This window comes from Lonchura striata, chromosome 4A (genome assembly GCF_050655825.1).
Source record: "Lonchura striata isolate lonStrDom1 chromosome 4A, ASM5065582v1, whole genome shotgun sequence".
Lineage (NCBI taxonomy): Eukaryota > Metazoa > Chordata > Aves > Passeriformes > Estrildidae > Lonchura > Lonchura striata.
The window spans coordinates 11,788,110-11,816,069 of NC_140742.1; the positions used below are offsets into that span (position 1 = coordinate 11,788,110).

General features: G+C 40.4%; 1 protein-coding gene and 1 long non-coding RNA gene across 3 annotated transcripts in view; both read left to right on the top strand.

Moving 5' to 3' along the window:
- Positions 1 to 113: 113 nt before the first annotated feature.
- Positions 114 to 9,355, top strand: LOC146763282 (uncharacterized). Its single transcript, XR_014952478.1, has 2 exons — positions 114 to 275; positions 510 to 9,355. It is a non-coding gene; the product is annotated as an uncharacterized LOC146763282 (long non-coding RNA).
- A 9,737-nt stretch (positions 9,356 to 19,092) lies between these two features.
- Positions 19,093 to 27,960, top strand: part of TMEM164 (transmembrane protein 164) — a 35,223-nt gene continuing 26,355 nt past the window's right edge. Inside the window, exons 1-2 of one of the 2 annotated variants that reach the window (XM_021547861.3) lie at positions 19,093 to 19,308; positions 19,440 to 20,003. In XM_021547861.3, the coding sequence (XP_021403536.1) occupies positions 19,638 to 20,003 (366 nt within the window). In that variant the 5' untranslated portion in view covers positions 19,093 to 19,308; positions 19,440 to 19,637. The remainder of the gene's footprint in view (positions 19,309 to 19,439; positions 20,004 to 27,960) is intronic. The other variant, XM_021547860.3, reaches the window with a different exon arrangement.

The following is a 27,960-nucleotide window of genomic DNA, read 5'->3' on the forward strand; positions in this document are numbered from 1 at the left end:
TCTAGGCTGACAAGTCTCACACTTTCCAGGTGCAGTTTCATAGTACCTCCAGGAAGTTGGAGCTTCCGTCTCTCTGCTGCAGACTGTACGTCCTTGCTGCCACCTGGATTCCGGGTGCTTCAGGTTGTGCACTTCTGCTGAGTGTAACTCCCCTCCTCTCCCTTTATGCCCTTCCTGCTGGAGATCTCACCAAGCCATGGGACCACCTCATCAACCTCTTCTTGGCCCTGTGTGCCACAGCAAGAAGCTCTGTGGGGAACCCCAGTGTCTGCAAGGTTTGTCCACTCGTGTCCCCAGACCAGGCACCACTGATTGACATCCAGGCCTCAGTGGTGTTCTTGGGGATGCTCAACAAAATACTTTGTCTGTTTCAGAAGGATGAACATCTAGGTCAAACTAATAATTTCAGCAAAGTTGGAAACAAATTTTGGTTAATTACAATTAAGGAAAAAATATAACCTATTAGGTTATCATTAGAATAATGAGTCCTAAAGTTATACTTATTACAGACTTATTACAGGGTGAAGAGTCAAATACGCCTTGTTCTGTGGAGGCTTTAGAAAGAGCACCATGGGAAACCTTTCCTGCAGCTGCAGGTATGCAAATACCTGCCTGATTTTCATAGGATTTACTGATATAGAATATGCTCTTTTGTTTGTCATAAGATACATTTTCATTTAAACCAGTTCTTTGAAAGATGCCAAACATTCTGTTTCGAAAGCAAAGCAGAAATGGATTTACTTGCACTTTATAAATAAAGCTGTGGTCAAGTAGTAATTCCCTGAGGATGTGTGATACTTCTAAAGGCTTTAAAACAGAAAGGTAAGACAAGGAAGCCTATGATCAGGAAGCTGACATTCACTACAAGATGTGCAAAATGTCTTTGCAAACTTTTAGAGGAGTCTTTAAACAAAAATGAAAATGATCTTTATACAACAAAATGTCGCAGTATCCTCAAAACCAAATCTGACTGAAAGGATTTTCCTTGTCTCTTGTGTTGCAACCTTTTCATATTTTTCCAGTAAGAAACACTCACTGAAGATCTCTGTGGGATGTGATGAGTGTAACAGCACTTCCCAGACAGTGAAGTCACTCTGTACTGACGCTGATTTTCAACCTTAACACAGAGGTCAAAAGAAGAGAAAGGGATCTTGAGGAGAGGCTGAAGCCAAGGCCTCTGTTTTTCACCCAGAATTCAATGTAAACTTGGAAAGAGTGAAGAGCTTCTCACCTCATTCCTGATATCAGCAAAGGGATTGCATAATCTTAGCACTTCTAAGCAATAAATCAATATCTGGAGCCTTGTGGGTTGTTTATTTATATTAGAAGTGACTGAGGAAATAAACTATTTCCTAAATACAATCCTGTTTGTCTTCACAGACTGTACAGTTAGAATCAAAACAACAGAAAACAAAATTTTTACACAACCTTGGCCATTTGGAGTAAGCATTCTCCCAGAAAAGTTACCTGAGTTTTGTCTCAGGCTGGTGAAGTTTTAGTGTGCCCCTTTTTGCACACTGGACCTCCACATGAATTCTGCCCATTGAGAATAATGGACTTTTGGTCACTCCAGAACTTTTTAAACTGACCCTGATGTTTTAAAAGAAAACAAAACCAACACGGCAATCAGTCATATACATTTGATGACACAAAGGCTTACTGATATCTCCAAGTAAGTGCACTCCAAGGGGGAATTTCCAGTAGGGGGAACTGAAGGATGGCTGTGAATAAAAGGCAGCATTTTAAGAGAAGGGGCTGCTACCAAACATATGAATTGTTTTGGTTTTTGATGGTTTTTGTTCAAGCTAGTTCCATTCCTCCCTTAGATTTAAAAATTATCTGTGAATCTGTTTTTTATAGGAAAAACACAAACCCCTTTATTGCATCTCCAACTATAGTTGGGCCTTTGGGGGAAGGAGCAGGAGCAATGTAGAGACTGTCTAATAGGTTCTCTGAACAAAAAACCTGCAATCAGTTTTTCCCCCTCATGTACCCAAATATGACTTCTCACTTTGAGACATTGTGCAGAAAAATGAACAGCAGCTTACAAGCACTGAACAAATACTTGCATTACATAATTAAATCATTGGTTAAGCCCTATTCCATGCATGACACAGAAACACGTACCTGCTTGCAGACATAACTTGTATTTTCCAAAACCATCAGCTTCATTACCTGCTCAGATGTGTGCAGAGGTTAGAGCTACTCTGCTTTCCCAAAATAATTCCTGACAGTAGCACTCTGCTTAGGCTTCAAGACACCAGAGCAATGACAGCACACATGTTCTGATTTTCTCTTTTCCCTCATTCTTTCCTCCAAGTGGGCACCTAGTGATTTACTGTCTTGGGTCAAATCAGCACTCACAGGCAGTTCCATTGGTTGGGTCACACACTACATGAAGCCAAAGGAGAATGTTGTTTCAGTGTTCTCTTACTGTCCAGTTTATCACAAAACTGAAAAGGCCTATCTGAAGCACAGCCTTAAAGTATTAGATCACAAATAGGATGTAGTATTGGACCAGGAATACCTGACTGAAGGATATAGATTTAAAGAAAGGAAAGCAGTATTGACAGAGAGATTTCTGATATATACACAATAAATCTAAATTTATTTATTGTGTAAAAAAGAAAGATGTGGAACTCTAAATTTAATGTTGTTGCCAACACTTACATGTCTTATCGGCAGAACAATCGGTAGATCACCATAGAAAACAAAATGCCTAGAAGTAGACTTCAGAGGAAACTTTGAACAGCCATTGCAAAAAAAGATTGAATAGTTAGCACATAATGAAATACGTTCTACACTGCCTAGAGATAGTCACAAGAAAGAAAATTAATTGCTATGGAAATGAAATGCTTTCTTTAATTTTTCCCCAGATCCAGTCTAAAGTGCATGACCTCAGCAAACAGTAGCCACAAAAGGCCAGACATACTACAGAGCCTATGAGATACATTATGGTTAAAAATATGGTTTAAAATGGTCTTCTTTCAGCATTTCTGTATTCTCACCAGGATCTCTTGAGTCTTATAGTTCCCTTTAAAGGAATCATAACATTTTAAATATGGTGCCCTAATTTTTGGGGAATTCATTAGAGAAAACACTAGACTTCGGTGAGGACCTTGACCTCAATAGTTTTTCTGTTTACATATGTGATGGCAGAAGTTTTTGACAGGAACAGCAAGGCCAGCTCCTAATTCATACCTTTTCCCACAATTTTTTATTTTATTTAGAACCTAGATAGAAAAAAAGTTACTTGTTCACCTTAACTTTGCTCCAGTTTTTCATTTGAGCTCAATTAAAAAAAATTACAATACTCCATTTTAAAAAGTAGCAGTAGTCCTAAACATGTATATATGTGGGTTGGCTGCTGCTTCAGCTGCATTTCTGAGGAACAGGGAACAGGGAAGAACAAACAACATCCTCTGTGGTGCTCCTGTACATGTTGTTCTCACAGGGAACAGTTGCATGTGCATGTATTCCTCTGAATTTGCACAAGTGAGAAGTAATGTTGGTAAGGTTAGAATTACTCAACTTACTGCTTATCTATTTGTAGGCATTCCTAGAAGCCTTGAGGGCAAATACACATCAGTAGATTGCATAAAGGACAGATATTATCTTGTGTGCAAACCATATTTTGATGCAGAAAGGAGCAGTTAAGTAATTTTAGAGTAACTGGCTTCCTGTGTAACAATTTACCTATTACACAAAGATTAAATGGTGTGTTTCTTTGGGTTTTGATATTTCATTTCTTGAAGTGAAAAACCAAATCAACACATAGTCCTTAACATTGAGAGATTGAGCTCTTTCCTATACATAATAATATAAAAATCTATGAGAAATTCCTAAAAATTGTTTGCTGATAGGCTGGCAATCTATTTACATGCAAGCCTTATAAAGTCTTCTTGTTATTGTGAGTTGTGTTGTGTGATTTTTTTTTAAACAATCTGTAAATGTTCCTCTGTTTTTATGGTTGTAAATCCCTATAAAATCAATACAAACTAATCCTGCTTTCATCAGATATACTTTCTTTTTGTATCAGAGATCGCTGTGCCCAGAGGGTAAAATTATGGAGTGGTAGCACAGAACTCTAGCCCAAGGACAGAAGTATTGCATATGCCTTAAAGCAAACAGGTAGTCTTCAAGTACTAAAATATTCTGTGCATCTTGTCTCAATTCCAGCAAGCTGCCAGTCTGCCCTGACATGCTCCAGGAGTTCTGTTTCAGGCTGTTCCTGAAACGGCAAGAGAGCACTTACAAGACAGTCTTGCAGCTTCCATTCTTTAATGATTTACAATACACTGCACCTATAAGAATCTCATTTACCCAGCTTGTCAAAAAGTCAGGATTTTGCTGTAATTCAAATAGTATTCTTTTAATTCTGCTTTTTCAGCAAAGCTTTGAGTCAGCTTGTTTTTTCTAGCATAACCCCTTTCTTCAGAGGCTGATTTATCACCACACTGTTTCCCATCAGCCCAACACAATTACCTCCATAGCACTGTGGAACACTGAAAAAGGAACACAAAATCCAGGAGAAATATCTTTTAAAATGTAATTTATGGACAGTTTGCTGTCGTGGTACAGACCTCTTCAGCAATTTCAATACTGAACAGTTTAAGAAGGGTATATAATATTTGGTCACCTTTTTCAGACCCTTTAGGAGTCACCCATAAAACATTCCCCACATACACTTTTACCTCTCCCATCCACTTAGGTCTGTATAAGCTCTTGCTTACATGAACAAAGATGCCAGAATAAGTTTCTACATCCTTAATATCATTTTTCAGTCAACAAGTCAGCAGTTCCTTTGCATAGCAACTTCATTGCCAAAATCTTTTGGGTCTAAATTGGTCTGTTTCCATTCATAATATCAGTGGTACACAGATTTGTCCATGAAAAAAACAGAAATATCATATAAAGATGGGCAGTGCAGCTCAAACTACAAAAAAGGTATTGGAATTCTTACCTTAAGAAGTGCTTCCTATGAGATGATTTGACTCAGCCTCAGATCTGTAAAGTAAAAGCATTTACAATGAAGAGTCCAGGTGAAAGTCAGTCTATAATGCTGTAGTAAAATTAACAGAACTCTGATTCTTAAATGCTTGCACTTGTAACATTGACTTTGCTTTTGGCAGCAAAATGGAAGAGAATTCTTCCTGCACAATCAGTTTGTCAGATCAGTGGCTGTTCCTCAGGTTTCCAATTAACGTCACGTATGTAAGAAATATTAATGGAATATACTTCATTTACACAATACTTCTAATGACTATGCTTTTGTTTCTGTCAGTAGTCCTATTACAAGTTAATTATTGGAGTCAGTTATTTAATTTATTCACATGACCATATATGCAAATTGTTTCCAAAAAATAATTGTTATTGTTGTAGTAGCTACAGAAGAAGTAAATGCTTGTGAATGAAGTTCTTAAATTCACAGGCCCTGGGACCAGGGAGGGGAATGGCTGCATTGTGAGGTGTTCTCTGCCCTTGCTACTCTGGTACTCAGGGTCCAACACTGCCCAAAAGCAGACACCATCTCCCCCAGCACCCCACCCCCACTATCTGCTATGCTATCTGGTTCCACAGGCCAGCCCAGGTATCAATATTACACAGCTGACAAGCACCCCGATAACAGTCTCTTCTTGTTTAGAAGAATAGTATCACTTACAGACCTATTTTCTTACCAGACAGTGATACTTAAGAAAGATGATGCTAGGGAGTTTCAGTTTTAGCCTCTGCTACCTAGATAATTCAACTCCTTCATTGTTATACAATGGAAGCATCCTCACATAAAAGACTTGTATCAGCTTGAGAAAATGAGAAGGCAATGCAAAAATAGGCAGGGTAACAAAAGGTACATTATATCCACTGGACAAGCAGCCTGAGCAACTCCATCTCTTACCAAGTTTTAGAATACTATTTTTCATTACTTCATGCAACTGTATTATCAGGCTTAACAAGAGATGCCTTTCTTATCTGCTCATTAGCAAGGATACAAACATCAGTAGGGCTGTTTTTCCTTTAAATATTATTGATCAGCATTGACAATAACACCCTTCAGGAGAAAAGTCGGGAGCAGCCCAAGTGTCAGCCCAGGACACCAGAGCACAGCAGTGGCAGCACCTTCTCTCCCCTCACACACAAGTGAGGGTCAGTTCTGCCTGCAGAGGCTGCTCAGCAAACAGAACATGTGCAAAGTGTGTAGCACAGGACCAGTGCTTGTTGTCAGAATTTAAGGGGTTGTCTAAAACAAAGCAGTTATGTGTGCCTTTCTAAGACATGTTTTCACACTGGACTTACATATGTTACAGTAAGATCTGAACTCCCCAAGTACCACCTACGTGTTGGGCTGGTATAATAATTTCATTCCTTCTTATAAGCAGACTTCTCATATTAGAAAGGAATTCTATAATTTGGAGACAAACCACATAATAGAACATAAGTTCACTTTATCCCCTTTTTACCTCTGCTGTCTTATCAAATTTTGTTTTATACTGAGCATTTGACAAACACTGCTGTGGCTGGAGAATTAAAAGCTCTGTCCCTATTCAATGTCATTCAATGTTACACTGCCATTAACCTCCCTTCCCAGAAATGGCTGCCCACAGGAGACAAGGCCTTTAGACTGAAATATTGCTGTGCAGAGTAAACAAGAACTCCTACGAGCAGCAGAGCTGATGAAGCCTTACAGGCTTTTAATAGATTTGAAACCCTAGCTCTTTTTCTTCCATGGATTTCCTGTTTAATAAGGGTGCTCAACTTAGGTTGTTACTGTAAAAGATCATTCAACATTATTCACCATTTCCATGCTAAACTAGGTTGCCATGTGACTGCACATGCAAATCCTGTGTGTCTTCACCTTCGACCCAATATCAAATTCTTATCAAAAAAGCAAATTTATAAGGTGGGACATCCTTTCCTCACAGAGCTTTTATTGTCAGGTCTTGAGGCTCCCCTAGTTATCCTGTGAAAGCAGCTTTGTTCCATGCTTCAGGTAGGAATTTCGGATAACAAAATCCACCAGCTTCTTGCTCAAGTTTACTCACAAAATTAGATCTATAATCAATGCTACTGTTTCATATTTTTCCCTATTTTATATAATAATTTCAAACATTAAACACTTTTATACTCTTCTGTAAAGTGCTACAGGAGTACTTGAAGTACATAGAGTCCTTGCAGTGCAGGGGAAACACTACAGACAGAAATTGCACTCTAAGCATTTACTTTTGCTACTCATTTAATGCTAAAACTATCAAATAATTTCTGATACTTGTTTCCAATTTTCACTTTTTTTTTTACATAGCAAACAGCAAATGCTACCTCAATGCAAATTCCATTACCTTACATCCCATGTACAAAATGTAGGACCTTTCAGATTTGATCTTGCAAATAGACAACCTGGAGAAGTTATCACACAAAACAAAGGAAAAAGAACAGGTATTTCCACAAAAGAGAGACTCCATGAGAACTGAAACAGGCTTTTAATGAACTTCCACTGACTTTGGCAGCACAGAATTCTGTGCTTACTAGGAGTGAATCAACTTAGATGACTGAAATACTGTGAAATTAATCTCCATTATGACCCCACTGACTTCTCTGGTGCTACACTGGGCACAAGGCTGTATAAAGCTATAAAAAGCTATAATGTGCTGTAGCACATGCTATAAAAAGTGTTGGCATAAGCACAAGGGAGTTCAGTAAATTGTTAGAGGATTTGTGATGAACAAGAGGCTTAAACAGTTTTAAACCAACAACACAAGATTTAACTTTAGACTTATTATTTTTCTATGGTATAACTTAATGGCAATTCCTCCTAATACTGGATTTTAAAGTTTATAATAAGCCATAATAAGCCATATTCAATATCTCAGGAGGTCGACAGTAATAATACCAATTAAGCCTAATAACCACCTAAGTCTGTAGGTCTAAGACATTCCCCTGGGTGTTAGGTGATAGTTCAGCTAAATACTGAAATGTCCCACTCAGGCAAATAAACCAATAGTTTTAGCAAATCAAGTTTAAAATGCCTGCCACCCAGGCCATATTTTTATTATGCTGACCCAAAATAATGATAAATAAATGCTGTCAAGTTTTTATCTCATGATAAATGTATTCCCAGAATAATTCCTTCTTTTTTCCCCCCACAGGCCAGGTGAGGAAATGGAACAAGGATATGTAACATTCAATGAAAACATAATGGTTTTTAGGCCTGCCTGAAGACAGAATTGGTGCAAATCCATCTGAAGCTGATATTTCAAAGCAAACTGCTCCATGTGCAGAGAAGATATAAACCCCCTCCTCCTCCTTTCCCTAACACACCTTTTAAGGTTCAGAGAAGAGAGGAGGGGTAAGAATTAACTTTCAGGAATTAATTTTCAGAATCTGCTAGAGAATTTTACACCATTGGTTCTACAAGCTTTAGACTACTACACTCTACTCTTTACAATTTAACCAAAATATTTCAGATTATTCAGGCCATTCAATATCCAAAAATACACTGTGGGAACCCCTTGCTTCTGCTAACAGGGAGATGTATTGGGGTGGCTGTGGAGCATAACTCAGGCAGGATTATCAAGAGTTTTACTTACTGCTTGATTTTGACATTCTACTGATTCAGCGTGAATCTACACTACAGTACCATCCCAAACTGCCAGTGAGTTGTGCTGCTCACACACACACACTGTAGTTTACTGATTTTATTTTCAAATTATGTCCTCTTGAACCACTCTGCCTTTGTAGTATGGCAGTGACCAATGACTTCTTTACTAAAAATCAGGGGCTTCCCATAAAGGAAAGCACTGCTGTTTGACACAGTAACCCCTCCAGCTCTGGAAGACTCTTGCTCCCAGGTGCAAACCAGGCTAAAGCCAAGCAGGGCCAGGGCTGCCATCTGCTGTGCAAGTTTTGCTCTCTGTTACAACAGTGAGTAATTGTGTAACCAAAGGTTAATTGCAGAACGCAGATGTCTAACCTGATTTCCTTCACAAATAATCACCTAGAGAGGAATCTGGAGAATCATGTCCTGAAGCACAGGCGTGTTCACTGGTGCACACTCACAGGGTGTCCAGGCAAGATCACAGCAGTAGGAGCCTCACCTGAGAGGTCACACACCTGCCCTGTAACATTAGTTCCTGTGGGTGCTCTCTACATGTGTACAACCCAATGTGCTTCAACCTCTACAAAAGAAATATCTCAAAATACCAACTCCTGGGGGCACTTGAACTATTTTATGAATGCATGAGAACTGTCTGCAACCCTACAGATAATACAAACTTTGTGCTAAATGTTCACCAAATTGCACATGTCTGCTTGACTGATGATTTCTTTCCTGCTGGTTTTGGGGTTTTGCTTGTTTTGTTTTGTTTTAAGAAAAGCAGATTTTATATAGATACCAAGTACTTTTCTGTTTGTGTGGCTGAACCTCTAGAATTTTCTTTGCTTATCTAGCAGCCATTTGTGCTCTTTGGAGTTAATAGAACAGCAGCAAACAGATCTGAAAAACAGCAATAACCTGAAATGTTTCAAGCTGAAATATAAGGAGTTTTGTTAATCTTTCCTCTTTCTTTGGATATTTTTTTCAATGACATGCTCCTGGAGATCCTTTGAGCTTATGTGCCCACACTACAGTTTCAGCTTATCTCTTTTTCTCTGTTTCTAGTAAAGAAGCTTTTACATAAATAATTGGGGCACATTTGTTCGGCATTAATTAGAGTTTTAAACAGAAAAATCTGTTGCTGAGTCCATATGATCTGACCTGTACTGAGTACCACAGCAATGACCTCCCATCCAGGCAGGAAGAGATTGTGTCAGGGTTGGGATTGTGGAAGCAATCTTCCCAGTAATCAGCCAAAGGAGAAAACTTAGCCCCCAGCTCTGAAGCATGTGAATACCATCAGCCAAGCTGTGAAAATGCTCACATGTACACAAGCCATGAATCCTGATAAATATAGAAAGCTCTGTGGTAAATATTTTTAAGATTTATGAAAATGACTAAGAGGAGCTGAGCTGTCTGAATATCACAGACCTGAAAAACTCTTTTTCATCCCCTGTTCTATTACTGGAAACTGTTAGCAACCATCCACTAATGTGGGATGGATAAAGGAGCCAATGGCTACATGATTCATCTGGATACCAAGATGAGAAAATAAGCCAAGATATTAAATCTGCATGAGATATATATTTTCTTGTTTCCTTCAAACACAGTGCACTTCATTGGCCTCAGCAAATAATACCAAAAAAACCCTCTTATATTTAAACATCACCTGCTTTACAATAAATGCAATCCTTACATATTTCAAGAAAACTTAGTTCAAGGTATTTATCACTAAATTTCAGTCCAGCAATTGCTGCATTTTAGAGCTAGTTCCTTTCTACCCCATCTCATCTGAGAACTACAAAACCTATTTCACTCTGACAGGTCTAACATGAGAACACAATTCCTGCCTTCTTTCCTGCAAACACTGACTCCTTTTCCCAACCCCTCTCCTATCAGAATGCTTGGTGTGCCTAGGCCCCAGCCAAGCTCTCAGTCACCACATGGCCATCATCCCTTCTGCAGAAACAGGCACATATTCTTGGAATTCAAAGTAAAACTCCCTTATAGAATATTGTGTCAGGCAGGTGTGCCATATAGTTAGAATATAACTAGTTCAATTCATAGAAACAGAAACATAGAATGGCCAGGGTTGGAACCTCCTTCCTTCTACTAGACCAGGCTGTTACACCCTCACAGGGAAGAATTTCTACTCAATAACTAATCTAAGCCAGCTTTTTTTCAGTTTAAAGCCATTCTTCCTTGTCCTCTCACTCCATGCCCTTGTCAAAACTCCCTCTCCACCTTTCTTGGAGCCCCTTTAGGCAATGGAAGGTGCTCTAAGACCTCCCTGGAGCCTTCTCTTCTCCAAACTGAACAATCCCAACTCTCTCAGCCTGATTAATAGCAAATTGTTACTATTTCATTTCCTATGTGTAGAAAAGTGGTCATAGCAACATTCTCAAGGGATATACCAACAAAACTTGTACTGCTACTGAAAGCAAAGTGTGTGTGGTTTATTGTATTAGTTATAGAGCATTGGATGAGAAGTTTAGGGGGTGAACAACCACCAGAGGGCTCGCGGCTCCTTCCAGGCTGTTCAATGAAATGGTTAAACCTTCTGTAACAAAGCACTTCAACATGACCTGTGTCCCGTGTGAGGCTCCTACCCTTTGTGAAATGCATTAGCTTGCACAGAAAACATGCCAGTATACTCACTTTTCCTCAATAACTTATTAAGAGACACTAAAGACATACCTCACCATGGTCCTTACCAGGGGCTGCAGTGGAATCTCTGCTCCAGCACCTCCTTCTTCACCTTGGTGACCACAGTTTTTTCTCATTCTCTCTCCTTTCTTCCACTGCAGCTGCACAGGGGTTATTGCTCCTTCTGAAAGCTGTTATCCCAGAGCTGTTGTCTCTGTTGGTGCTGAGCACAGCCTTGTCCAGCAGCGGGTCCATCCTGGAGCCAGCCAGCCTTGGCTCTCTTGAACATCAGGGAAGCTTCTGGCAGCTTCACAGAAGTCATCTCGACCACCAAAACCTTGTCATGCAAACCCAATACAAAGGTATAAGAGCAGCCTTTTGGTATCTTAAATCTAATTTCAGGAGGGGTTATATTCACAGAAATGTTCAAGCATGTGACTGACACCTGTGCATGCTAATAAATGATGGGAGGGTCAAACAGAACCCAGGTTTGGTTCAGAAATCTTTGTGGAAAATGGACACTTCTTGATCACTCATTGTAAAACTGAGGCATCCAACACCTCCTTCCCAAATATCACAAGACATAAAAACACACTGTGATAACACAATTTTGTAACATAATAGACCTGACCATATAATATTCCATGACAGAATGAAATGCTACAAATTTCATTTAATTTTATTAACCAGAGATTGCACCATGTTATAGTCCTCCTTCCCACCTTTCATGTTGTTTCTCAGACTGCTGTTACATTTGTTTTACATTATATAAAATATAGCAGTTCCCTGACTTTGAACACCAAATATCACTGTGGTTTTAATAACAAAGGCAAATTCCACACAGAAGGTTAGGGAAGACACAGTGTTCTGAATCCCTCAAGTTGAAGTTCATAAGCAGTGACAGTGTCTCACAATCTAGAATTAATTCTTAGTTTTAAAACTAAGAACTCAGTTTTTGCCAAAAGGGTTTTCAGTAATTCATCATGGATGCCAGTGTGCTTAATAAACTGTAGCAAAACAGAACAAAAATAGAAAGCACACGTTCTTCTGCCTTAATATCTATGTAGATTTAGAGTGTACCTCCTACGTATACCAGTCACAGCTTAACTCAACTGTAACAAACAACTAGAGACTGAGAAAAGTGCTGTTAAGGTTCAGCTTCCAGGAGAAAGAGTTTGAATGGTTCTTTTAAAAATGCCTTTTATTATATTTAGCAATAATACGGGGCTAACTGGACATAAAATAATGCACATGCCTTGAAAACTAAAAAATGGCTGAACAACACAGGACACAAACACAAAAGCAAGTGTTCTAAGACATAAATGATTGGTTGCTGATGTATGAAAAGAGCACTCTTCTTTTTGTTAGTTCTCAAGATACTTCAAGTTTAAGGAGAATATCTATATAGAAACTTAAGGTTTTTTAAGAACATGTGTTTTATAGCAGATCCATTTTTTCAGACTCAACAAAAATATAGTTTCCCAAGTTCCAAACAGCTTCAGAGACTGTTTACTCATTTAGAATATGAAACTACAAAGAAATATTCCCATTTTTCAAGTGGCTCCTCTACCTGTATTGCAGAATGACTATACTGTTTGACCTCTTAATCTCAACACAAGTAATCAATGTGCAGATAAACTGTCAACTAAGATTTTCTTTATCTCAGAGCAAACTTTGCTGATTCATGATAGTTCTGTACTTTCCCCTGCTTTTATATCCCCCTGTTTTTTGTGTCTGCTAATACCACAGTATTTTATGTAAGGGAAAAACTAAATTTAATAATGTGAACATGAGAGAAATGTGAATCAGTGAGAAGCTGGTTCATGCAGTTGTCATCTAGCAAGTTTCTGCTGGTGCTTTATATTATTTTCAGTCTATCAGGTTAAAAAACATGACAATGTGATATGCTTTTCAAGCTTCTATTTTGAATGTTTCTAATTGACATTTACTTATTTTTTGGTATTGTCTCACATATGTTCTAGCTAAATTAGCTGACAGGGAGAGATATGATAAATGCAACAGACTTTCATCTTTCTCTCAAGAAAATTCCTTGAGAGGAAATAAGCAATTACACTACCATAAGCCTTTCTTTAAATTTGTAAAAAATGCATGTGAGCAACTGACTCAATAGAAGGAAGACAGAATAACTGATGGAAGAATCTCTATGAGCCTGGATTTGTAGCAAGAAGGAAAAAACCCAACAAAACAGAAAAAATAACAGACAAATCCACCCTGTAGGCTTGCTGTAAGTATCTGCATCCTCCACAACCAGAGGTGTCCTGCATGGCAGCTGCTGCTGGTGATCTCCCTGGGGCAGGGACTCTCTCATGGTGCTCCTCCAGGCTGGGAGAGCCCTTACCCAGCATCTCATGTCTGCAGCAAGGTAGGAATGTTTGATGTCACATCCAAAGGTGCATTGCCTGCTCCTGCCATGGATCTGCACCCAGCTGCAGCTTCACTAGAGCAGGGCACCAGCAGCAGTGCTGGACTGCCAGCAGACTCTCACAGTCTGTGTCCTGTGCTCAGAGCAAGTCATCAGCCCTTGCCACAGCCAGCAGAGCATGGCTTGTGGCCCCACTGCTTCCCCAAGTGATCCAGAGTTTCATTACTTTCTGAAAAGGGGATAAAATGAGAATAATTTTCTTAAGACTATAAAAGCACCTCAGGAGTTAGTAGAACTCAGCCTGGGGTGTCAAAGGTCACAGGAAGGATGTAGATGTATAGGCTTCTGAAGATTCAACCTCAGTAGGAGAGCAACTGTCCTAATTTGTGAAGGGAAAGTACATTTGATTTAATTCATGGGCTACAAGGAATGAAACAAGAAGGCCAAGTGAAAAGTGAAAAAAGGTAGAATGTAAGTAGGAAGCCAAAGGGACCGTGGTTTCTGCTTTGTACAGAAATAGGCCTTCTGGTTTACAACTGTTGTTCCTCTCTGCATACACAACTTGAATGTATTCATACCCATAGTCTGCAAGTGCTGCCCAGAACTGCTCTCAGTCTCATTTTGACTGCTCAAAGCATTTTCAGACTGCAATTATGTGCCCAGTACTGTTCTTCAGCCAAAAAAAACTACAAAAAAGGAAGATCTGTGAATACTGGTATTCACCAGAAACATTTCAGGACTTAAAATGTAACTTTGTTGCTCATTTAGCTTGCGGGTTATTGTTGATTTGGTTTTTTGTAATATCTCCTATACAACAAGGGCACAAAGTCTCTAGTACATCTACAGGTGTAACTACATGTTGATATGTACAATCACATTTCTAAAGTACAGCAGCAGAGCTTGATGCTAAGGAAATTGATATAATTAAATTCAAAGGATTTGAGGACAGGCTAAAGCTAAGCATGTGCTTAAATGCTTTTTTGAATAAGAATTAAGGTTGTTTACTCCTGCTTTGAAGTCCAGCTTGTGATGCTTGTTGATGATACCTACCACATGCAAGATTTAAGGCCTTGCCTTTACTTTCAGACTCACTTAAGATGGAATTTGCAAATGATACATTAGGGAGAGACAAGATGCAGAGTTTTGTTTTCCAGAGAAAGCATAAGCTGCCTTTAAATTCCATACCTTGTCAGAGTGGGGCTGCCCCACAGAGGCAGTGATCCAGGAAGTGAGGGCAACCACACAGAGGCACTGACCTGACCAAGGGCTCATCCCAGAGCATCCAGCCAGGTCAGGGCTGGGCTGGAATGGTGCCAGGGGCTGTAAGAGTTCAGTGGTCATTAAGGAAATAAAGGGGGACAAGCCAGGTCCAGGGTCAGGCCAGGAAGCCACTCAACAAGTCAGGAACAGCAAAGACCAGAGCTGAGAACAGTCTGCCTAAAGCCCAGCCTGGGAGAGGAGGGGGCTCTGGGTAGACAAGGACTCCTGGTATGCCCAGGGCCTGGCACTTCTTCTTGGATTAACATGAGATTTCACCATTTTTATATTTAAAGAAGCCACTGACAGTAAAACACATCTCATGCTAGATGCAAGAACAAGCCTCAGGCTCTCATGCAAATATTTTAGTTGCATGAATTTATTGCTTTTAGAGAACCATTTGTATTGACACAGGAGATACATATATTTACAGTGCATCTTAGTAAGATCCTAACTTACTTAGGCAAAGGATGAGAAGAAATGGTTAATAAATAGAAAAGAGCAATGGCTTAGTGTTCACTCAATAATACTAAATTGTTATTCACAGATTTCAGGGTGTTTTTCAAAGAAACTGAAGAAATTCAGAGAGAATGAACAAACTGTGCATAAGCCATCCAGCAGGTTGAGATCAGAGAAGCAGATATTTTGGATTTGTTTTGGATCACAGTCTGAACATGGATGATCCATATTGTGTTGTTGCAAAGAAGTATCAGTTGTACCAGGGTATTAAATTTTATATCAACCATGTTCCTTCTTTCTAATGAGTGGAATATCATAGCAAGAAATCAGCGGGTCACCTTATCCATTGCCACAACCTAAAGTAGGATCATATAGATCAGCAAAGTGCTCCAGGTTACACTTAACTCTGGAATTATAATTGTGCAGTTAATCAGCTTCCTCATAGTGTCAGCCAGAGCCCAGAAAATATTAATGCTGGCGTAAGACACTGAGGCAGAAAATGAGTAGCAAGGGGAGGAAAGGCAGAGATTATTTATACCAGTATAATGTGCTGAACTATGATTCTACTTGAACTTACTGAACATCTTTTTATTATTTATTTTAAAGTTATTATTTATTTTAAATGTTTCCTGAATGGTCAAAAATGTTTTGAAATGTAATTCTGTGTTCTTCCTCCAGCTTTGCACCACCTGCAAAATTAATAAGAATTTTCTCTGCTCTGTTACATAAGTTGTTAATATCAATAACACAGAGACACAGACTGAAGACAGGTTTTAAAAAAACAGCAATATATCCTTTCCTTTTGTGAGTGAACTATTTCTTGCTTTGAACTACTCCTTGCTATGCAGGAAGTCTTGTACAGACCTCATAATACATTTACTCTTCTGTATTTCTTTAACTTTTTAAAGAAAATATCATGTAAGTGTCATAAACATAATCAAGCTGACAGCAGGCTCTGTCCTATCCATAAGGCCTGTTCTCTATTGGAGGAAAAAAATCAAGTTATCTGGTGTGATTTATTTTTGACAGATCCATGTTGACTGCAAGTTTTCTCTGGTTATCATCTAGGTGCTAATAATAGTTTGTGAAGTTTATTTGTCCAAGGATTTTTAAATGAATTTAACATAGTTACACTTAAATTGAGCTGTATTTCTCTGGCTCTATCCCCCCTCTGATAACAGCAATGTACAGTTGCTGCTTCTGTTTTCCCATTTTTCAATTGTCTTTCAAACACGTTCATTAGACTCAAACTGAAAACATTTGGTTCATCTGAGTGTTCTTTGTCTGTTCTTTACCTACTCTGGGCTGAGATAATTTTGTTCTCAGCATCACCAGCTCCAACTATCTGCTTGTGCATGGTCTTTTTTGTAAGTCTAATACAACAGAGACACCAATCCCTTTAGCTGTATTCATAATTTGTTGATAGATTTTCTTCTCTGTTGAGTAGGGAGTTAGTAATTTATCTATATCGTTCTTAGTAAAAATATATGTAAAGAGCAGTTTTTATCTGGTAGCTCTTGACAATTCAGTGGTTTTGCAGCAATACCTTTTTTAGTATTTTTTTCTTATTCTTAGTGATTTGACCCATCTTCCTTTGCATTTTCTTCATGTGTTTAAGGTCAATAGAGACCTCATGATGTGGCCAGGCTAAGCTTGCTGCTATTTCTGTTCTACTCACAATTGGGATAAATGGCCCTTTGAATTATTTTCTAAAGCATCATTCCTTTTCTTAACTCCTTTTTTTTAAACTTCCTTCCTATGAGATCTTAACTATTGACTGCTTAAATCTTTAGCTTTCATGACTTCTGTTTTTATTTAGCTGTTCTCTTTCCTTCCTTTTCAATGGACAAGCTGACATTTTAAAAACACTCTTTTTTGTGAGCAAAATGCTGCTCACTTTCATGTTTTCAGACAGCTATTCTTCACTGGCCAGCTCTGAAAAATACACAACAACCCCAAACCAACCAACCAAGCCCTCATGTTCTTGAGGCTAGGCCATATTCTAAAGAAATCACTACATCTGACAACGTAGTGCTGCTCTGATGGAAAGGAGTTTTCACTTCACCAAAGATAACTCAAGAAAGAAGTCAGAGAACCAGACCCCAGACACTGACAAAGGTGAGACAGTGAAATGCAGAGACAAGGTATAAAACTGCCTGGGATTGCTTCTAGCAGCAGTAGCTGCCCTCTTGTATGTGACTGAGGGAGTGGAAGGGGACAGATTTGTCCCAGGTTGTTCATTGGTAGGCCCCTAAGAGACAGTACTCTGTGCTTTGTGAGCAGTCATCCTGTGTTTTAGAAATAGAGCATCTTTTTGAACAGTAATCCTACAGTTTAGAAATAGAGGAAGAAGAAAACTGCCAAATATTGGTGTTAATGCTCAATTGCTTGAGTATTCAGGCTGTGAAGCAGGGTAGTGCAGCGTGAGTGTGTTGCAGGTATGTGTGTGTCTGGTTAATGGGAGAGGAATTTACAGGAACATCGTGCTGCAGGTTTACATCAACAATAGGTGTTTTAATCAATCAGTAGTGACTGAAAAGCCAGCATTTTGTAGAATTCTTATTAAGCTCAAATTGTGGAAAGAAGTCCTTGAAGATTTTGGAAAAGCCTGGTTGGATCCTTCTTTCCCAAAAAGGGGAGTAATTTCTTCCACAGCAGAATGGCAGTGACATATATCCTCCAGCTTTACAGACCAGGTGTTGCTGCTGCTGTGTCTATATAGAAATAACTTTGGCTCAGCCAGTATTGATATCCAACTGGTCTTTTCAAACTTTTTTGTGGAACTAAGCTTTTATTTTCAATTAATCAGGCTCAACAGTTTGGCCAGTGATGGTGCTGTCCTAATGCTGTCCTGTGGAGAAGGAAAGCCCTGAAATAGTCAGGATGGGGTTGCACGCAGGTAATGTGAAATAAAATCTGTAGGAGACAGCTCTCGGGGATGACCTAACTCTAATTGCCTTATAAATATCCCCTTAACCTGCTACTCTCTCTGGTTCTCCACGGACCTTGGTCTTTCAGACAGAGTTACATATTTGCAATACAACCTCTTCACAATGCCACAAACGAGGAACCAGACCCGTGCTCCGCTGCACAGGGCACACATGGCAGTAAATCGTCTAAGCACTGACACAAGTGGGGTCTGCGCTCTGTGCAAGGCACTGGGCACGCCTGGCTGCAGGCATCTGCCCATGTCCAGACCGGAGCCCCGCTCGCATTTGTCCTTCCTCGTCCGACCTACCTATATCTGCTTCAACGGCACTTGGAAAACTCGTTTATCGAGTCGAGGTCGCTGCCGTCTGCTCGGCGAACCCGACCGCGCTGACGGGCGCGCAGAGCTGCGCCCGGTCCTTGCCGCCCGCCCGGCCGGTGGCACTGAGGGGGCGAACCGCGGGCAGCTGCGAGGAGGAGGAGGAGGAGGAGGAGGAGGAGGAGGAGGAGGAAGGAGGAGGAAGGAGGAGGAAGGAGGAGGAAGGAGGAGGAAGGAGGAGGAAGGAGGAGGAAGGAGGAGGAAGGAGGAGGAAGGAGGAGGAAGGAGGAGGAAGGGGGGCGAAATCAGGGACAAGAGGCGGGAGGGAGGCGCGGACGGGGAGCGCGCACCCGCCGAGGGAAGGCGGCGAAGGGAGGCGGTGGGGAGCGGAGCGGGGCGGGCGCAGCCGTGCGGGAGGGAGGAGCGGGCGGCGGGCGCAGCCAATTCGGGGGCTCGTCCATTTTTCGGCGTGAGTCAGGCACGTCGGTGGGGTGATGCTGCGGCGCCGGGCAAGGGCCGGGCCAGCCGCGGGGAGCGGCCCGCCCGCTCGGGCCCGCAGTCTCGGCCGTGCCGGCGCTGCCGCCGAGCCTAGCGGCGCTTCCTCCTTCCCGTGCCTCGCCCGGGCCGGCGCCATGGCCGGGGGCGCCGGGCCTGCCGCTCCCTGACAGCCGCCCGCCCGCGGAGCGACGGCGGGGCGGGCTCGGGGGCTGGGTACGGCGCTGGCCGCGGGTAAGGGCAGCCCAGGACGGGGAGGAAGGGGCGAGCGGTGGGCGGCAGAGCCGGGCGGGGAGAGGAGGGGTCCCGGGGCGGGGGTCTGGAGCTGGCAGGCTCCGTGCAGCTGCGGCCTCTGCCTCCCTCAGGCTGCGTGCGGCTCTCCTCCGGGCAGCGGGAGGGACGGGAAGTGCCCGTGCGCCGAGCGGAGCTGCCCGCTGCTCACGGAGCCTGGCCGGGAAGGGCTGCAGCGGCTGCTCTTGGCGTTTCGTGCTTCCTCAGCCCGGCAGTGTTCCGGCTTTGATTCCGCCTTGCTCCTACCTGTTCCTGGAGAAGAGGTACCCGCCATGTCTCGCTACAGCCTGCACAACCTCCTGGACTGGATGTACGGCGGGGTGGACCCCAGCTTTGCCGGCAATGGGGGGCCGGAATGCGCCGCCTTTCTCTCCGGCCGGCAGCGCTTGCTGGAGAGTTTGGTCTTCCTCAGTGTGGGCACCGTGGAGATCCTCGTGTCCCTGTGGAAGCTCCGGCAGCAGCATGTCCAGGAGCTGGAGAATCTGCTGCAGCAGCCCCAGACTAAGCAGGAGAGCCTGGGCAAGAACGCGCTGCTGGTGCTGCTCTGCCTCATCTTCGGGCTGGAGGTGGGGTTCAAGTTCGCCACCAGGACTGTCATTTACCTCCTGAATCCCTGCCACGTGGTCACCGTGATGCAGGTAAGGCTTGTGCAGGGTCACCTGGAAGTTTGCTTTTGTGATGCACTTGCAAAGCAGTATTTTTTTTCCCTCCCGTAGTCGGTTTGTGGACTACAAGTGCCTAGCAAAAATATAAATGCCAAGAATGGTATAAATATTTTAAATCATAGGTTTTGGTCAGTTGAATCAAAATTTATAAAAAAGTCCAAATCAGATGAAAAGGTGAAATTTGTAGCTATAACTAATGTCCTGAACTCTGGTTGAAAGTGTAAGTAATTAAGGCTTACTCATCACTTGCCTTCACCTGATCCTTGCTTCAAGAATAGAAGGTGCTGTTTTCACTGACAGCAGTGCTAAAATTTGCACCAAATGTAATGAAAACAAGATTAAATGCAAAACCAGCTATATAATTTATGTGCAGCTTTTTCAAGCAAGTGCCTTCTAGGGGTGTGATTGTATTTTGTGAAGGTGTTGGAGAAACAAATTACTCATTGTGCAGATACTGTTGGTTTACCTTTCTAATTTTAGAGGCTGAATAGTAAAGAAACAGATTTTAGCTGTTTCTCATATGTGGGGTGAACAAACTGATGTGGCCTAATATGTGTGGATAAACCATTTCCTTTTATGACTTGTGGCATGGTTGTTGATGTGTAATCATGTGCAATTTGTATAGACTTCAAAATAATGGATACGTAGACAAACTGTTAATGAACTGGGCTATCTAAAACTTATAAATTGTGTTTGTTAATAGTCCTGTGCATGTACTTAACTATCAGTTTCACTGAGCTCATTAAGGAGTGTTGCAGATGTCAAAAATATTGTTATTTTGCTAATTTTGTACCCTCAACACTGAATAGCTTAAAAACTTCAAGGTCAAGAATTAATTGAAGAATGTCAAAAAGGCTTTCATGAAAGTTGCCATGGTAGCAGTGTCTGTCTAAGATCAATAACAGATACAAATCAGATCAATGCCTATTGGGTCTCCTATTGCAGAATGTGAGGTGATCTGGGCTAAATCTGATCTTGGCAGTTGTTGGATCTGGCACCTGGAGAGCATTTCCTAAAAGGCAGGGAAACATCTTTTCCAGTTGTTCCAGCAGTTTGAGAGATGGGTTTTATTTCAAGGGGTGGGGTGGAGAGGAAAGAAGCTGATACAGCTATATTCAAGACCCTTACAGCAATTAATTTACAGCTCCAGAAATAATAAGTAGGCTATGTAAATTCCTAGGCTGTGATGTAGTGCTTGCTCAGTAATTTACAGCATAGGACACTTCCTTCCCTTGAAGTGATAAGGATTGTTGTGCAGTCAGTCAGCGTTGGGGTGAAGGTGTGCCAGGACTATGTAAAAATAATTTAAATAATATGGCCACATTCTCTTTCTAGGCAGTACTCAATAGTAACTGGGAAATTTTCCTATTAATTCTCTGGAAAAGAGATGAGGATGTATTAGCAGTAGGATTTGAAAATTTAGTTGCCTTTATGTTATGATGTTAATGACAAGTATTCAGATGATTGCTTGCACAGACCTGGGACAGCTCTGTTCACCTCTTTCAATAATGGCTCCTGAAAGGGAGATGGAGTCAATTGAGAATTAAGCTCTGTAGTCAGGCATTGCCATTTCTGAATCTCTTTTGACTAATTGTGAAGTTTTAAAAATAATCCTATGCTAATTACTCACTAGAAATGGTGTTCCAGCATTTGTGATATTGAAAAGGTGAGTTTATTGGCAAAATGTAGAAATCATGCCCCTTTATCCTTAAAACAATGTATTAAAAATAGGCCTAGGCTTAATGTAGAGAAAGAAAATAATGGCAAAACCAGTGGCTCTCAGCAGACAAAGAGAGTTAGAGCCAAAGATAGTCAGTGACCTCCACCAGCAGATGAGTAATACATAGTTGGAAAACATTGTTTTCCTAGCCTGAGTTTGCTCAGGGCAACAGATTTTCAAGATGAAATATATGAAAATAGAATTTGTCCTTCCCTTCTCTTCTTGTAGTAGTGTGTACATAATCCTGCAGGGTCTAAATAATAGAATGAACAAAGTAGAAGGTGAAGAGATGAAACGTTCTACGACAATCAAGATCACTTCAAAGGGAAGCCAACAGTAGCTGTTGATAAAGGTCTCTTCTTTCACTCTGTTTCTGTTTTCATTTTCTTCAGCTGAGACTGTTTCACCTCAGCAACAAACACTCTGGGTTATGAGCCAAAAATATTTGAAACTGAAAGTTATGTTTCAGGTTTTCCCTGGACAAAAGCAAAATTCCTGCTCTTAAAAGACTTTAGACTAAAATGAGATCAAAGTAAAATGGAAGTTAGATGTGTGTGCATTTGGGCAGACAAAACTGTGTAATACAATGGCTACTGAGTTTTAGAAATGAGTCTGTTCTGACCAGGTGTTTAATTTCTGCCTATCATGCCAACCTGTGTTCAAATCTTTTCATAAGTGGAAAGAACTAGTTTAGATGTGTCATTGCAAGGATGAAGTGTTGATCAAATGAATGTATTTAACTGCCTCAGCAGGTCTCATGGCTAATCAGCTTCCCAGAATTTGTTGCCATCCTGTCATCTGGTTGAAGCCGTGGCACTCATTTCCTGTTCTGGGTTTTGGCTTCTTGCTTAGCTTTTGGAGGAAGAAGGGTGTTTCTTCAGTGTCATGCATGCAGCATCATTGGGAGAGAAATCCTTCAAGTCTTAAAAAATAAGTCTTTTGTAACAAAGGTGAATAGAAACTGGTGTGCTTTTCTGCCAGCTGTGGGGTGGGGATGGGGCTTGTTTGTGCAGCATGGTGTTTACTTAGTGTGTGGTGCAGCAAGGGGAGAAGTCTGTGTAGGAGTTCATACTGAACTCTTTCTTTACATAAAAAAATGGTCTTTGTGATAGTTATTTGAATGCCTCTATTAAAAAAAGAAAACAAGAACAAGTCACAAACCACTCTACTTTTAGGATTGGCAATATGATTGGATTGGTGCTGCTGCAGACCTGACATAAAAGGAAAACATTAAGTCTCTAGGCTGTTCAAAACCTATTTGGAAACAAAAATCAGCATATGTTTCAGGAGCCAGGTGTTATATTTTCAAGACATTACTTCTTTCTATTATTTTTGGGGACATAATTGTGGTATTGAAATTGGCTATGTGAAGGAAATCTTTAAAGTTTCTGAATGAGCAGCATGAAGAAAGATTCCCTCAAGAGCCAAATACAGCACTATTGATTTCTTTACAAGCTTTGTGAAGGAGATCTTGAGCTGCAGCCAGTGTGCTTGTTGAGAAGTACAGACACAAGTGCCGTGTTCCTGTCTATGAGCATTGCTTTAGTGAGGTGAAAGGAAAATGCCACTCTTTGCAATGTCAAACCAAATTACTTGTAACCAATTTTCTTTATCTATTTTGTATTCTTTAAACTTTAATTTTTTATTAGTTGTACTGCTTTGAAAGCAAACCAGTGAGAGATCCCAAGTCAGAACTACAATTTAATAGGAACATTAAAATGAAATGCAGTAGTACAAAGGCACTGACAGAATCAGGATACAACCTGGCACTCTGTGGGTCAGGGTGGTGGCAGCAGTCCCACTAAATGGTGGCTGCAGCCCTCCTGCAGTGACAGCTGTGGTTCTGTTGGAGCAGTGATCCTATAAAGGGTGGAGTTTTCCTCTGAAGGCCCAGTGGTGGTGCAGATGGGTCTGGCCTTCCTCTGGGAATCCAGTGGGAACAGGCTGGCTGTGGTGCTCCAAGTCTCAGATTCTATCCAGGTAGGAGTGCTTGGCTCCTCCCCCAGCTGGAACATCTCACCCTGGGATGATGAAACTTTCTCAGTCATGCAGTGAGACACAATGGCCCATTAATAGAAAATATCTCCTGGAGGAAGGATGGGTGGTGGAGGAGATGAAGAGCACTGCCCCACCTGGTTTTAACAGCTGGTAATAGAATACATACCTTTGATTACATCTTGCATTGCAACCTAAGAAGTTACTTTTCAGCCAAACCCCTTGTGTTCATGTAGCAGTTCTTCATTTCACATTTAGTGAAGGAGCAGTTAGAATTTATGAAAAATAACTTGTTCCTGTACCCCCATTTTGTAATTTGATACACAGAATTTGCAACTTGGTATTCACAATTAAGGTATCTTAACGCAAATGAGTTAACACAGGTGTCTCTTGATGTCCTGAAGACACCCGGGTGGAGTTAAAAGGCAATTAAGTGTAGACAGGACTCAGAACTAAAATTAGTCTGTATTGCAATAGAGAAACTTGTAACCAAAAAAAAGAAAAAAGTAAGGAAAAAGCCATCTAAATTGGAGGATGTAGGTAACACTGGTAGGGTGATGGAATCTCAAAAGGTCCTTTCCAATCTTAATGATTATGTGATTATGATAATGTATTTCTTTTTAGAATGATCTTCAGTTTTAAACACTGAAGGTTCTGACTGATCAGTCTGTAGAAATTCAAATGGCATGTGTATAATTTTATTGAAACCTTAATGAAGTGGCAGAAACATGACTGCAGTCTAATCTTAAAATGATGGGTTGAACGACAGCCAGTTGTTCTTGTAAACTGTTGTGGATTTTGAACTTTAGTATGTCCAAGCCTTCTTCCAGAATGATGCTTTAATGTCAATCTTAAAATAAATATTGTAATTCTATTCTATAAAGAGTTTTGCAAAAATAATTTCTCAGTGGTAAATTACAGCTGGTCAGTTATTGTAATTCTCTTCACTGAATTATTTCACTTCAGCCGGTTAAGGACTGACATTTGTTTGGAATAAAGAAAAGTGTGTTTGTAGGAAACATCTGTTTTCCTGGGTTATTGCTTTGGTGATCTTTTTAGGCAAAGAAAAGTGTAAAAAGGAAGCAATAGGTGGAAAGAAGGATAGGTTTCACCTAGTGATTTTGGTCTGATGTTTGCATAAATAAAGTGAGTGCTAAGTGCATCTGCAGCTCAGTAAATACTAAATTCTGTGTTCATTATTTCCAGTTCTGGCTTCTTTAGAGACCTGGATCCTTTCTGTCCTCTGCAAAAGAAGTTACTGCTTTTTGAAACAATGGGCTGTTTTCAGAACTTACATAATAAACAAAGCTTGACTGAATTCTACATCATTTGGGAATATGTACCAAAATATATCTAATTAATTGCTTACTTCCTCTCTTTTTTTTCCTTTAAATTTGTGTACATGGTTCCTATATGCTCTGTAGTATTTGGAAGAATCACTTAAATTGTGTATATTTCTTTATATTCTGTCTCTTCAAAATATTGAATTAAAATAAAAGGGACAAAAATTCCTATGAAAATATATACATTTTTCAAAGTGTAAATCTAGGAACATAAGTCTTTATATAGTTGCAAGTTAACTTGTGATGGTTTTCCTTACAGCTGATGGCTAGAGAGGAAATTCATGCTGGTGTATGGTGAAAAAGGGCAGATGAAGAAGAATTAAAGCACTGACAGCACCAGTGCTTCTTGGTGGCAAGCCTCATTTCTTGCAAAGGAGAGCATTTTCCTTCCAGGAGGCTGATAGCAGCCTCAGGGACACAGATAGGAAGTGACAGCTCAGGGACAATCCATCAGCTCCTTTATGCCCAGTCTGCAGGGCTCCAGAACCATTGGGCTGGCCTTCAGAACACCAGGACATGCTTGGATAGCTTAATCTGCCCCTGGTTCCCTGAACTGTCATGTTTTTTCTTAATTGTTACTTTTGTCTTAATTTGTTTTATTTGTATTATTTTTAAGCAATTATTTTGTTGTGTTTAAAAACACAATCAGCTGGAGTATAGAAGCTTTTACTGATACTGCAATTATTGTAATAATTACATATAGGACTGAGGAAAAGCTTTTTTGTGATAGCTTTAACACTGGATATACTTTGTTCCACCATTGTGTTTTACTTTTAGTCAATCCCAGCATATAGTAGAGAAATGGGGAAGTATTAGTATGAGGCAAGGCAGGGTTTCTTGGTCAGATATAAGAGTAATTTTTTGTTTAGTATAAAGAAGATAGCAAATGTGTCCTAAGGCTGTGATTCAGTTTTCTTTGTTTGAAGTGATTATGGACCACCCTTTTCAATTTAGAAGATTTGGCCAGTGATGCTTTAATCTAAGCTTTAGTCCAGGTGTCAGGGACCACAGGAACACATCATGATGCTGGTGGATGTTCTAGTTCAGGAATTGGAGTCCAAAGCTCTAAGTGAAGCCTTTGTTTTGAAGTTGCTAGAATTTGGAAATACTGATGTGCTTCAGGCTGTAATGCATTCTTAGATAATTCTCTCCTTTATTCTGAATATTCTTAGGAGAAAAGAACATAAAAAGTAGGGAGTTGACAATGGGTATCTTGCTCTCTAAGCAGGAGGAGGAACTGGATGATTGGAAACTGTGGATGAAAAAGCTTAGCTTTCTCTGACCCCAAATATTTGCACTGTTATCATCTAAAGTCCACTAGATGAATGATTAGGTAACCAGATATTGGTTTGTTTTGATGAGATCATCACAGATTTAAAGCAAATATCAGTCAAAGTGTGACTTGTATAGTTTGAGGAACATATTAGGGAGATAGAGGCCTCTCTTTGTTTCTTTTTTCTTCTATTTAGATTTTTTTTCAGAACAGAGCTTTCAGTGTACTATCCAGTGTTATGATGTATTGCTGTTGGCTATATATTTTTAGGATGGATTTTTAAATCTTATTTGGTAGTTTCACACACCATTCCATGTAGGTTGTTTGCTGGTAACTTAGACTGGTATTTCAGGAGTAGCTCCCTGAGGCCACCAAGATTTCAGTGGAGTGGTGAATGAAAACAGCAGCAGTACCAACACTGGACACCTTATAAATTCCAGATGTCTTTCATCTCATGATTTCCAGGCTAAGAAGCCCTTGTTTGCTGTCAGTGGTGCCAGTGCCAGGTGCTGAGTTTTACCTAGGGGGCTGTACACCAGCCACATCCCCTGCAGCAGTCTGACCCCTGTCTGTGTGCACCAGGAACAAATCCTGTGCCACCAGTTTGGAACCTGCAGAGTGTAATGGGACTCGTGTTTCTGGTGGCACTTCCTCAGGGCTTTGGATTGATGTGGTGAGGGTTTGTTTATTCAGATGGCCAAGTAATTAGTGTCAAGCAAATTTAATGGTTTGTAATACTTTGTTGGTTAGTGAAATGCCAGCTTGAACTATCAGGAATACAATGTTGTATGCTGTAGCTTTTTATAGATTGTGTTACTATTTAATTGGTAAGAATCATCTGTAGTAAGGCTGTTGGTTACTTATTGTCTTGTGTTTTTAAAGACTAAGAATTTCTGTTGTAAAATCCTACAAAATAAGGAATTTCAAACTGTGACAAGAAAAGGTGTTGGTGGCTCAGAGTGGAGTTGGTCTTTTCTATGATGATTTTGCTTTTGTAGAAAACCAACACAAAACATCCTGCTCAGGGGGAAAAGTAACAAAAGGGAATATACACATGAGAATCTTCTTGTGAACTCATGTGTCACTGGCAGAGGGAGATGCAAGTTAATCTAAATTTTCAGTGTAAATTAAATTTTCTTAAGAAATTGGAATTAGGATTTTTTTTTTAATTCAGCCTCTTTGTTCTTTTACCTCAGATATATTTTTAATTGTCAGGTTTTGTATAAGCACTGATTTAAGAATGGGAAATCAAGTAACCCACTACTAGTGAAGGGCTGGTGCAGATAGTAATTAGAGATAAAGGAAAAGTAATTTCAGTGACTTCTGAAATACTAATTCCTAAGGTGTGACAGCTAATGCTAATGCACTCATAGAAAGACCTGAGTCATGTGTTAATAATTAATCCTGAACTATGAGAAGTCTAGAAATCTTTCACCTAAGACTCTAGAAGGAAGAAGCTGAATATGGGTTTGCTGATTAAACAAACTAAGCCTGTGGAAGGGGAGACTAACCTAGAATGTCCCAATGGACATGTCTCATTTACAATGCATTAGATTGTAGAGGATGGAAGCTGTTCAGCTTGCTACACATCTTCCATCC